The 13,929-nt window shown below is 29.4% G+C and overlaps 1 protein-coding gene across 1 annotated transcript; it reads right to left on the reverse strand.

The window, feature by feature from the left end:
- Positions 1 to 234: 234 nt before the first annotated feature.
- Positions 235 to 4,002, reverse strand: LOC102606673 (uncharacterized). The gene is made up of 3 exons (XM_006464459.3): positions 3,562 to 4,002; positions 2,921 to 3,001; positions 235 to 765 (listed from the first exon to the last, which is right to left on the reverse strand). The coding sequence occupies exons 1-3, from the start codon at positions 3,718 to 3,720 to the stop codon at positions 376 to 378; spliced, it is 630 nt and encodes a 209-aa protein (XP_006464522.1). The 5' UTR covers positions 3,721 to 4,002; the 3' UTR covers positions 235 to 375.
- Positions 4,003 to 13,929: the final 9,927 nt, after the last annotated feature.

Consider the following 13,929-nt stretch of genomic DNA (forward strand, 5'->3'; position numbering starts at 1 on the left):
GGCCCTTTACGATGGCTCGAATAAACTAACAAACAAGTACCAATAATATTTTACAAATAACTTACTAATAGATAGCGTACATGACAAACATTTGATGCGAATGTTAAAAGGTGATTAAAGTACCCTTTAAAGAAGATCCTAGCGATAATCCACTTCCATCTCCCCAATCCCCACAGACCCCACTCATGCAACCTCTCATTGTTTCCAAGCACTTGATTGTGAGAACTCTAAAACTAGAAGAAATTAAACCATTAACAGATATATGTAGTTAAAATGACCTTGCACTACATTTCAGCTAATTGTAAGCATTCTAACCACAGAAATTTTAGACAGAAAAACATTAAAAACTATGTAAGAAAAAACACACAAGAAATTTCAGTAAGTAAATTCATGGCCTGGACTATCGGCATGCATATCCATAGAATCGGAACTGGGGGAATTGGCATCCCTGTTTTGCTGGTGATGAGCATTGTTGGTGTCACCATTCCGAGGTCCGTTTCCAGGCGGCATTTGGTAACCACCTTGTGTCAAGTCATAGTGTTGGAGGCTCCGGCGAACTGGGCTGGAGAGAGCGTTTGAAAAGACTGAGTTCTTAGCTTGATGATCAGGCTGCCCAGATCGAACTCCAGGTCCGACTGTTGATGGTGCATATGGAATAGAAGAAAATGGAAGTCCTGAGTTGTTTAATACGGCTTGGGAATGCTGGTGCTGAACTGCCAGCCTGGGGGACATTGGCGGCTCCTCTGCTCCATATTCAAGCTCATTCTACAAAACATCATAATAAAAAATTAAAATAATTTCGCAGAAATAATTAAATTCTTCTATGCGTCTTCCACTGCATTTGGATGCTCCAATAAGAAAGCAGCCATCCATTTGATACAAACATATCCACTCATATTAGAAAATGTGAGATGCCAGTCACCAAAGCACTAAAAAAGAATATTCCATACCTGATATGCCATACCCTCATTTGGGATGCTGCGAAAAACATGCACTCGTGTTCAAAAGCAATCACTTAAGCAAATGGTCATAACTCCGTTTAAGTGGGCCAACATATTACTTAAATTTCATTTCCTAATACCTCATGAATCCACAAAAAAGCTTTTAATTATCATTATCAGTTTCAGGTAATAAAAATACACTACAAGGGAAAGACAAATGGGTACGTGCAACAATTGTCAATCGCACTCATCAGGTGCAATCAAAACAAGCTGAAAAGGCAACAAGCTAATGAAAGTCCCCAAGGCAAGCATGACATATATCCTAAACTAAAAAGATATGCTATAACTTCATGTCATTCACACCATGCAAAGCTAAGAGTCACAAATCAGATCAAAATGATCTTTAGTGAAGACCAAATGAACAAATGCCTGAACCAAAATACATTCACATTCCACCTATCAGCTTACCTTTTTTTTCTTTTTTCTTTTCTCTTTTTTGCCCTCTGTACGATGAATGATAGAAAATAGTCGATCCTTAGTGATCTTGGGAATGAAGACCCATACTGAAGTGAAATATTATTAGAACTACACGAAGACGGGTAGCATCCTTTAATTTTGATGGTTCAAGACCATCTGGCCTTTCATTACTAGCAAGGTTTGGTTCTAATTTAAAGTAAACTCAAATACCCATTTGTATTTCGGTGTTAGATGCATCACCGTTCACGAATTGGGCACACAGCTACTCAGCATGAGGGCATGGATGTTTCACTTATTTTGATATACTTTAGAAACACATAAAAGCAGGGACAATAGTATTGCATGTTTATGTAATTCCTGTAAAATAATTTCCAGTTTCCTGTTAGGCCACTATAAATGTCACCCATAATATGAATCATTGATCAACTTATCTCAAGATAAACAGATGTAGTACTTGATCAAACTTGCAGCAAATATCCTACTAAGTGCATAGCATTCGAGAAATTGACTAAGAGCCAGAAAATGAAAAGGATTATAGCCCTTAAATTGACCTATGCAACTAGCAAATAAAGTGGGAATTAACAGAAAAGCAGGGGAAGGGAACCTCAACCTCGAATAATTCCTTCCCAAATTTTGAAATAAACTAGATGACTCTTGTCAACATGGCTGCGCCGAATTATGCATCAGACTAATGTCAGGATCTGCTCAATTAAAAAACAATTATCATTCCCCTCTTTCATATTGAAATGCTCTATAACTGATCCCATCACAGAATCAAATGCCTTATCCCCAATAACGTCTTTCGCCACCCTTTACCAAAGTCAGTGTTAACACTCATGTAAAGCTTAGACACTCAATAGCTCACTATCTCTAAAAAGAGTAAAACTTTTCATCATCAAGACTGCGATTAACAAATAACACTCTTTCTCCAATCTTTCTCAAGTTCAGAATGTACTTAACTAATTAAGTATATTCAACCCTTCAAAATTCAGCATACAGATGAGGAAGTAAACATTGCTATACCACTTATTGAAATTCAGGGACTAAATGGCCTAGAATAGCAATCTTGTGCACTTATAGTGTCGGTAAGAACATAAAATTTCACAAAAGCATTATAAATACCCACACTCTGGTAAAATCAAAAGGTCAAGCCATCTTGAGAGCCATTTGTTTTCTTCCAGGGTAAGAGACAATACTTATACGGTGACCATAATACAACTAATCCAAATGTTAATACACCGTGTGATAACATCAACAATCAAAAAAATGTCGAAGAGACTTGATACTAAGTTCTCAATTGTCATAGCAGATCCATCTAACTCAACATCTGGATGCAAAAAACAACCAGAAGCACAAGTTTGACACAATGGATAACATATAAGTAATTCAGAACAGAAACATTCAAGAGTTCAAATAGCCATGAAATAACATCGAAGACATCCCAAAACAACAAGAGAAAGAAATCGCATTAAAACAAATGGGTGTTAAAAAAAAAAAAAAACCTGCAAATAAGAAACTATATCAACTGTTGTCACTCTCGATCCTTCTTCTTGCTGCCTCAAAATCCATTGATAAAGTTTCTCCTGCAAGAAAACAAAGCGCCAACAGTTAAATGCTGACACACAAATCAGCAAGCCAGAGTAACAAAGTAGTCAAATGCAACATTTCAAATGAGACAGCCACAGTTCAAATCATTGTGCATCCCATTGCCTGCAAATTGCAGGAAATAAAAGTCACCTTGATTACAAAACAAGATCTTTTCCAAAAATATCCATTTAATTAATATACAATTACGTGATTATCTTATAAAAGGCTTTACTAAAATCAAGGATACGGCAACTCCAAATCCGAGCTCACTAAAAATCTGAACTTTCCTCGAAGTAATATTTTTTTTTCTCATTCTCTCTGCAACCAAGCAGCTACAAGTTCGTCGAATTTAAAAATAATAATAACAATGAAGTTACCGACCTTCGTTTTTCTCATAATTTAAAAAAAAATTAAAATGAAAATGAAAAAATAAACACACACTGACAAGCACCCCAAATAAAACAGATATCAGAGAGAAAGCTCAAAAGATCAAAACTGAAAACAAATAAATAAATATTTTCTAAAAAATATACATATATTGAAAGGGGAAAGGTACCAGCGCGTGGCGTTCACCGGCTTGAAAGCAGAGGCGCTGGTGGTTCATAGCCTGCGTGTAGAGCTGTGAAAGCGAGTTGGCGGCGCTGCAGAAGGTGGTGTACATCGTACGATCAACCTCGTCGAGGCGCGTGGCATCCGATTTCCTCTTCTTCGCCATTGAAACGAATAAAAAATTAAAAAAAGTAAAAAAAATCCTCAGACAAATACAGAGAAGGAGAGAGTGTTTTGTATATGTTTTTTATTATATATTTGTAATAATTTTTTGTAAATATTATTAACTTTATTTATTCGATTTTTTTTTTGACGGGTGAATGAAGAAAAAAAAAATGTGTTTGGTGTTTTGTGTTTATTATTAAAACGAAAGAAAAGAGAAACCGATGAGCGTGAGATTGAGAACGAAAGGCTTTTGCTTTTGGTTTTTGTTTTTGTTGGGTGGAAAAAGAAAAGTTAAAAGGCAAGTTGGTAGAGAAAGGAAGCGACATTGAGAGACGAACGGCGCAGTTTTGGATATTCTGCCACGTAGACTTACACGTGGAGCAATCATTTTATTGTAGGTCCCGCAGAGTGGCTCATCAGCCAGCTCGTGTGTATCATTGTAAAATTTAGTGACAACGAGAAGAGGGACTCAACTATCTTGCAACAGTTGTACGCTACCATTAATTTTTGTCTTTTTTTGAGTTCAGTCTTTTATCATTCGATTTAGTAGAAAGGTAGTTTCAATGGTAGAGATTTGTTTATTTGAATATTAACATTACACTTCCTGATATTTCTTAAAAACATAAATAAGTTAAATAGTTAAAATTTTTAGCACATATGTCCAGATTGTCTCCAATTTATATTGTTTAATTAGTAGTGAATATTAAAAAATAAATTTTATTTTTAATATTATATATTTTATTTAAAAGAATAAATTTTTAATATTATTTATTTTATTAAAATAAATATTATTTAATATTATTGATTCCATTTTATTTAATATTATTTAGTCATATGCTTATTATTTTATTTATTCTTTCAAAAAACTAAATAACATAAAATAAAATAAAATAATCAGTAGGGCGCCTTAAAAATAAATATTATTTTCAACATTTTTTTATCTTTTTATTTAATATTATTTAATCATAGGTTTATTATTATATTTATTCTTTTAAAAATAAATAATATTTAAATAAAATAAAATAATATGTAGTGAGCCTTAAAAATAGATATCATTTTTAATATTATTCATTTTTTTTTATTTAATATTATTTAGTCATAGGCTTATTATTATATTTATTCTTTCATAAAACTAAATAATGTTAAATAAAATAAAATAATCAGTCATGAGTGTTAAAAAATTAATATTATTTTTATTTAGTCATAGGCTTATAATTATATTTATTCTTTAAAAACTAAATAATATTAAAAAATAATAGCATCTTAAAAATAATATCATTTTTAATATTATTTATTTTATTTAAAATAAATTTTAATATTATTTATTTTATTTAAAATAAATTTTAATATTATTTATTTTATTTAAAATAAATTTTTAATATTATTTACTTTATTTTATTAAATAGTATTTAGTTATAGGCTTATTATTATATTTATTCTTTTCAAAAAGATAAATAATGTTAAATAAAATAAAATAAAATTTTAAAAAGTCACCGGCTAAAATACATAAACTTATAAATAAATGTAAAAAACGATATTAAATAAAATAAAATTACATTTTAAAAGGTTACTAGATAGAGCACATAAACTTATAAATAAAATATAAATAACAAAGAAAATAAGGGGTTAAATGAAATTTAACGTCACATAAGACAAAAATTAGTGGCACCTTGCAACTGTTGCAAGGTAGCTAGACCCAAGAGGAGTAAATGTGCGTTTAGTATTATTTTTTATATAGTATTTTTTATTTTATTTTATAAAAAAAGAATGATTAGTTTTTGATAAAAATAAAGACTCGCCTATCTTGCAACAATTGCAACGTATCACGCTTTTGCCCACATCCGTAATGCCCGTAGGATTTAGAGTGCTTCCATCCAACGATTCAGATGAGTCCCCCATATAAGTAAAGTAGTCGATTGGAAACAGAGACTGTGGGTAAATTTAATAAAAAATTAAATAACCCAAAACTGTTAAAAAATAGGGGATTGAATCAATGTGGAGAGAAGATAGTCAAATTCGTACCCAAAAACCAAAAATTCCTGAAATCATTTCCAAACATAGTAAAATCAGATCATGAAATTAATTTCCAATTGAAGTGCGGTCGAATGAGGCTGAAGTAAATTTGAAATCGCTGAGAGAAATTGAAGACGATTATATCAGTGTGGCAGTCAACTATGGCCAACACATCAACGAGAATGCTTTCCAGGGAACATTGTCTAATTTCTTTGTAACAAGTGCAGGACAGAAAAAGCAAGATGATATTTGGCAATTGGAGAAGAAATTGAAGAACTAGCATGTGTTTAGTTTTTAGTAAACTTGTACATTTCCTCCTCCAAGAAATTTATCGCCTTTTCCTCTTTCAATCCACTGTTGCTTGCAATATTATTAAACATTGACAATTTGTTGCCTATATCACCTCATCGCACTCTTATCAATAAGCATAATCGTCTTTAGTTTCATCAAATTACGAATAGCAACTCTTTTAACCACAAGTAACCATTTTTTTCCACAAATTACCTTCTTCATTCGGTTCGTATTGGACATAGGATGTATTCGGGAGTGATGTGCTGTAGCTTTTAAGCTGCAGTTGCTGTGGAACAAAAGTTACAGCTATGGAATAGAAGTTAGGAAAAAAAATTTACTAAACTATCAAAACTCAACTACAAGTATTACCAAATACCTTAGTAGCTGAGTTTTGACGCCCCAACTACCTCACCACACTCCCAAACGGGCTAATAGTAAATCAAACAGACGCGCTATTACCTCTACTTTTGGCTATGGGGAATTCGTGTACTTTCATCACCGCATAGTGGGTTGCAGTTTGCTGCTACATTTACACAAGTGTCATCCGATTCGTTCCCACGACAACACGTGTTCTTAAACAAATCATCGGAATCAACTGTTCCAACGAATTTGCAACCGTCTTCTCCTCTCTTCGGTGTATCCTAATTATTTGTCTAATTAAATCACCTACACCCTCTACTTTCTTTGCCTCTCGCCACCCAAATTGTTCTGCTGACAACCCAGGTACCATCTTTGGTTAGTTAATCCTTCAAATATTTTCCCCCAAGAATGTGTGATCCTCTTGTTTAGGTGACAACCCTTTATTTATCTTTTGTCGTGAGTAAATCGTTCCTCTTCTTCTTTTGGGTTGCAACTATTTCAAACCAAGGCTCCCTCAACAGCCATTACTTAAGTAAATAACCAGCTTCCACGGTTGCCAGTACACTCATTTTTTTACAAGTGACTAAACTGAACTGTTGGATAGAAGCGCTCCAGATCCTACGGCCATTGCGCATGTGGACAAAAAATCATGGTACATTGGAACTGTTGCAATGTAGGAGGACCCTAAAAATAAAAACATGTTTGGTAGCTTATTTTAAAACTAATGTCTGAAAATGAAAACTGTAAAGATGCGTTTGATAGTTTATCTGGAAAAATAAAAATAATGAAGACTTATTTGGTATATATATATTTTAAAAAAAATTATATTTCAATAGTTACATTATAATAATATATGTATCTAATTTTAATATGTTATCAAAATAAAAATTTAGTCTAAATTTAAGAAAAATATCATCGTTGATTTTGTAAATTTCCTAAGTTTTGAAAGAAATTAATTTTGTATTTAAATGATTTATGAGAATTTTAAAACTTATTTATTGATTGTTACATTTATTAATTTTAATTATGCTAAATTTATTTTTTTATTAATAATATAGTTTTTTATTAATGTATGCATAACCGTCTTTTCATTATAGATTTATTACATTAAAATAAACTATTTATCTAACAAACATGTGGGACCTACCAGATTTTAGTGGTAATTATTACATTGAAAGTGTGAGACTCATGATGACAAAAAACAAAAAGGTAAAGAACCCCAATTTAGTGTTTTCCACATTTATTAAGAAAAAGTGATTCTTTGTTTACGGTTCAAAAACGCATCCACCAAACAAGTTCTACACTTTTATTTTTTCATAAAACAAAAAACAACTAGTCAAAAATAATATCAAACATGCCCTAAATTTCAATTCATTTTGGAGATGAAATGAAAATATCGAATTTACTCCCAATTTGTCTCATTTTCATTTTCATTCAAAAGATAATCACAAATATGGGTAGAGATAACAAGTCGGTATAAGGCCAAACTGAGAATTTTGATTTGGTTCAATACTAAATTTTAAAAATCAAATAAAAACCGAACCAAGATTAAAACCACACTGATACTGGGATTTTATGTTTAGATTGGTTTTTTAAATAATAATAATTTTTTTTCTTAAAATTTTAATTTTTAATTTTTATTTTTTACATACACTTAAATCACTCCACATGGCACCGTTTTAATATAAAAATAGTATCGAAGTAAACGAACATTTTCAATTGAGTAATGATATAGCCACAAATTTTTTTACAAATTTATTTTGTACAAACTGACGTGGTATGATAAGATTGGTTGACTTAAATATCACTTAATCCACATGATTTATTTTTATTATTTTATATTTTCATTCAACCAATGAATTAATGCCACATCAATTTGTGCAAAATAAATTTATAAAAGAATTTGTGGCTGTATCATTACTCTTTTCAATTCAATTCTAATTTTGAGAATTTGAACCGAGAACTGAACCAAGAGTTTCTGTTCAGTTTGAGTTTTTATATTTGACTCTTTTAAATACTGAAACATAACAAATAAACAAACCGAATCGTTTTTTTTAACCGGTTTAGTTCTGCCCACCCCTAATGGAAAATGGGAGGTGTTTTGATAATTTCCTCTTTTTTTTTAATCCTCTAAAAAGTAAATGGAAGTACATGATATTTTCACACTTTTAATATAAATGAAAGATTATCATTCTAAATAGTTGGTAAATTAATATACATATACATACATATTAAGGGCACACAATTTTTCAATCATTAGATTAAATTAAAATGATGGATCAAATTAGACGACACGGGCTATTAATTTCATTAATTTTTTTCTCTTTCCTCTCTTTAATGTTTAATTTATTTTCTTCCTTTATTTAAGATTTTCTCTTTTCTTTCTCCTGTAAATTTGTAAATGGAATAATTAAAATCATCAAAATTATAAAACTGGCACCCTTGAGAAAGTGAACATGAACAGCTTGGCTGGGAGGACGAAGGTATTAGGCACACGGTTGTTAATTTGATTGGTGGAGCTGTGTTGTTAACCCTTTTAAAGAGGAAAGCTAATATCCCACCCACATGTTCAAGCCACAAATTACAATGTAACAAGAATGACGATTTCGTGTAAGAAGACAAGAGAGGTGGACCATTGGTTCAATATTTTTTTATCGTAAGCTGCATTACATAGTCAATATCCAAGCACTGCTATCATATCATTCTTCGGTGCCACTCTATCAGACATTTTGAGTTTGATGGTTGAGGGGAACCTTCCTGGGTGGGTTTTGAAAGGTAAATTGGAGATATAAATGTCAATATTATGTAACAGTATAACTATTCTCTCATGATTCATAATATCGCAAATTTAGAGGTTATGTAAGTAAATTAATTTTGGTAGTTTTAATTATTCTATTTACAATTTCATAGGAGAAAGAAATGAGAAAATTTTAAATAAAAGAAAAAAGATAATTAAAAATTAACAAGATAAACATATTAATGAAATTAATAACTCATGTCGTTTATTCTTGACCCTTTTTTTTTCAATCTAATATAATGGTTAAACATTATATATATATAGTGCGAGCACCTCAGTTTTTTAATGCGCGCATGTTGTAAACCGTACATTTTAATAAAGTAGGTGTAGGCATATTATTGAATCACACAGTTTTATAACGCATTGAAAAATATTTGTTAATATATTGAAATATATATTTTTTAATCTATTGGTGACATTCTCACTTCATCAAAATAAGAATATTCTCACTAGAGAATTATTATGTGTGTGTTTGTGTTTGTGTATGTATGTATATATATACACAATCTCAGACTGAGCCTTAGTAACTCATACCTTCAACTTGTGTGAGAATGGGCACAAATCTCATGCCATTTATTAATGGACAATGATTTCTTTTGAATACATACATACATGACACGACTTAAAAGTATTATTACTCTCAAGTATAAGAGTATCTGATTATAATATAACCCGATGAGTTTGGAATTGAATCACAGAGAATTTAAAATCTAGTAGTCAATTTGTTAAACAAAGAAAATTAAATGCGAGAAAAGAAATTAATAGGAATCAATATAAAAATATGCTAAGACTACAGGATCCACTCTCAATATTCAAACTATGGTTTTAATGCTCTCACATTTTTGTATTTTACCTCACTTTTACTAATTACTTATTATGTCATTTAATTCTTAACTAACTATATATGTGGATAAATATGCAATCAAGTACCTAATGTGCCCACAACCATATTAATGTGTTGACAATATGTCAAAATACCATATAGATCCAAGGAGATTTACAAATTAACATGACATAAAAATAACTAGAAAAGAATAAAATAAGCTTAAAACTTACTTGAGAAGGTAATTAATTTAATAATTTGAAATCTTGAGTTTCACATTTCACCTCATCTTTGTAAAATTAGTCACTCATATTCTAAGAAAACAAAACGCTCTTTTTTATTTGACAAACTTCTAGAATATATTATAAGAAAATTGATATAAAAGAAAGCAAGAAAAGAAAGAAAGAAATCTCTTAACTTCACTCTCTCGTACTCTCCCAGCTCGGCTCTCCTCATGTCTGCATCTCCTTGCCTTTTAAAGGCAAGGAATGCATCCTCCTTTATTTATTTTTTTTTATAATGTATATGTACGTTGAGAAGTGTGATGGTCAGTATTACGGGCATTTTTCACCTTTTCTCTTTTTTTTAAGTATATTTTTTTATTAATTACATCTCATCAATAATACATTCTAAATAGCTTCAGTAATTTTTTTTTGTTCTCACTTCTAGTTTCAACTCCTCTTTACTCTTGAAATATATTTACAATAAAAAATTAAAATAAAATTGGCATATTACAAATTAATTTAACATAAAAAATATATTTGGAGAGTGTTAAAATAATTTAAGAATAATGAGCACATTAAACAACACAATAATTGAAAAACTGATAATTTTATCGTTATTAAATATACACTTTTTAGTGTCAATCCATACATACATACATACATACATACATATGAGCGGATCAAGAGCTCTCTAAAATTACACTTAATTTTACACTAATTTTAAGCCTTTAGATTTAAAACATATTGACAGGGAGGATTTAATAGTTTAAATGACATTAATCTTTTTACTTTTTATCATTAATTCATGCTTTCTCTCTCCTCTCATCCATCTTCTTCCCCAGCGCTTTCTCCTCTCTAATCCATCTCAATAAAAATTTGGAAGGAGTTTATAAAGTAAATTAATGATAAAAAGTAAAAAGATTAATGTCATTTAATTTATTAAATTCTCACCGTTGATATGTTTAAATCCAAAGATTTAAAATTGATGTAAAATTAAGTGTAATTTTAGAGGGCTCTTGATCTGCCCCCATATGTGTGTGTGTGTGTGTGTGTATACACTTGTTGGGTGGTATCTCGTAGCGGACCTGAAACTTAAACTAGAAGGAGCTTGTTACATATAATAATGCAATGCAAAAATTTTCAATAAAAATAATATGTGCTAAAATATGATAGGTAAGACGTTACGTCAATAATTAAATTAATATTCAAGACCATCTCTCTTATTCCTATTATTAATTAAATTTTGAGGGAGTTTATATTGATACTAATTGATCAAGGTCTAGGAATGATGAACTGCGACTTTGATTTGTTGATAAAAAAGAAGCTAACGAGGCAGAAGTGCAGTTACGGGCCTTTGGCAACCGCAAATTTGAAAATATTTAATGAGTAGAACTTCTAATTTTAAAACTCTTATGAAATCCCATTTTTTTATATTTATAATTTTTTTTAAATGAAAATTATAAAAAAGACAAAAAATCACAATAGAATTTGAATTAAATTTTAAATAAATTAATTAAATTGTAAACATACCATTTCAATTGTAAAATGCAATTCCAATTGTAATTTATTTATTCATTGATTCAGTATTATTATAATTTTATTAAAAAAAGAAAAAGAAAAAACGTTGTTGTATTGGGAAATAATAAATTACATTCATTATATGTCCTTTAATATAATTTCCTCAAATAATAAATTATTATTATAAAAATGGAGGTTTATGAGAATATTAAAGGAGTGTGGAAAGCATTACTCATATTGAATTGCAACATGGACAAATGCACATTAATTGGGCTTAAATTTCGATGGCCGTTTTCAATTTGAATTTAGAGTGAAGCTCCTAATACCCCTTTAAAACTCACCCTCACTTATTATATACATAACTCTTTTATCATTATATAATTTATTACTTAATTGTCTCAAAATTGTTTAAAGAAGAGCCCATGATTTGTAAGTGTAAAAACATTTTAATTTAGTTTTTTTTAACTAACATTTTAATTTAGTTAAATCTATATTTGTTTAGTTAGATTCATGTTTGTCGTTTTATTTAATTTTCTCTAGTAATAGAATTACGATTTCAAATATGGGGTTTTATAAAAACTTTAAGAGAGTGTGAAAAGCACTACTCTTTAGGATTTCAAGAATCAAAGGCCCACAAGCCATGGCCGTTATTCCATCTTTTGTGACAAAGGGGCTAAGCCCATGGTATTTAATGGTAGAGCCATGGAGAAAACTTTTTTCGCTTGAACATTTAGAAGCATATTTAGTCTTTATTTGGTATTAAAGTGTCGTTTCCTTTAATTATAAAAAAATATTATATTTATGGAATAATAATTAATAATATATAGTAAATATGATTTTAAAATAATAATTTTTACAAAAATAATGAATATATTATAAGTTTTTCATTATATAAGTAACTTAACTTCCAAGCAATACCAACTAGCAACTTCAATAACAAATGAAACTTTAGTCCCATTTAAGTTAGATGTTGGGATCTAATCTAAGAGGTTATCACAAATATTTTGCATATATGGATAATAAAATTATTAGACTTATGGGATAGATGATCAAAAGACAAAAATAAAAGGAAAATGTTCTTTTTTTTATCCCTTAATTATTTAACCAAAATTTTGAAAGTTCTATTACTCAAGTTCAAGTCACCAAATTTTAAAGCCCTTTTGTTGTAGCTCCATAAACTATAGATATATTTTGTATCTGCAATCACCGAATTTAAAATAATAGGACAAGAGTTATGTTCATCATATGAGATTTTTCTCATCCCATCTAAACCTTTTGAAAATAATATAAAAAAAAAAGTTAAATGAAATATTAAAAGAAATTTCAGAAGGGATAAAAAAAAAGTAATGATAAACATCTAAAATTTCGTCTTAAATAGTAGGCATCGTTAATTTAGTGGGAGTTAATTGTATGATGATCCCAGCCAATTAACAAATGTCATATCATTTAGTATAATTTTTTTGGATAAAAATCTTTAGAATATGTAATCCTACTCTAAAGAAAAAAATTAATGAATTGATCATAAGTACCTTGCTTGCCTTAAATCAAGCCGTTGACATAAAACGTGAGAGAGTTATGTTGTTGATACGCAAAGTAAATAAAGTTTCTTAAGCCATAAATTAAGGCACTTAAAATTGTTAGCTTTTAATGTGTGTTGTACAACAAATTCAACTAAAACTTAAACAAAAATTGATCAATAAAACGTCTTGGGCACTTTATTAACATAATAAAGGCACTTAAAATTGTTAGCTTTTAATGTGTGTTATATAACAAATTCAACTAAGAATTAAAAAAATTGATCAATAAAACGTCTTGGGCACTTTATTATTTTTGTCTTTCATCAAAATAAATTTAAATTTATGCTACTTTATTGCCAATTAGTTATCTTCTAAAAAGAAAATTGATTTTTTTTTATAGAATAAAACATTTTGTTGTATAGCTTATGAGTTTTTTATATCTTTAAAAAAAAATAAACTTCTAAATATTATGACCAAAAAATTAAAATTTTGACCTTTTTTTTTCCCTTAAATTTGCTTTATGAATTTCTATTGAATGTTAGGGAGTCCAAAAACAAAATTTCATGATTTCATCATTCGAATTTAGAAAGCTGCCCATAATATTTACATGAAACAACTAACAACATATATCATTTTTTTTTTAAAAAAAATCAAAGAAGCACTTGAA

The sequence above is a fragment of the Citrus sinensis genome, chromosome 7 (genome assembly GCF_022201045.2).
Source record: "Citrus sinensis cultivar Valencia sweet orange chromosome 7, DVS_A1.0, whole genome shotgun sequence".
NCBI lineage: Eukaryota > Viridiplantae > Streptophyta > Magnoliopsida > Sapindales > Rutaceae > Citrus > Citrus sinensis.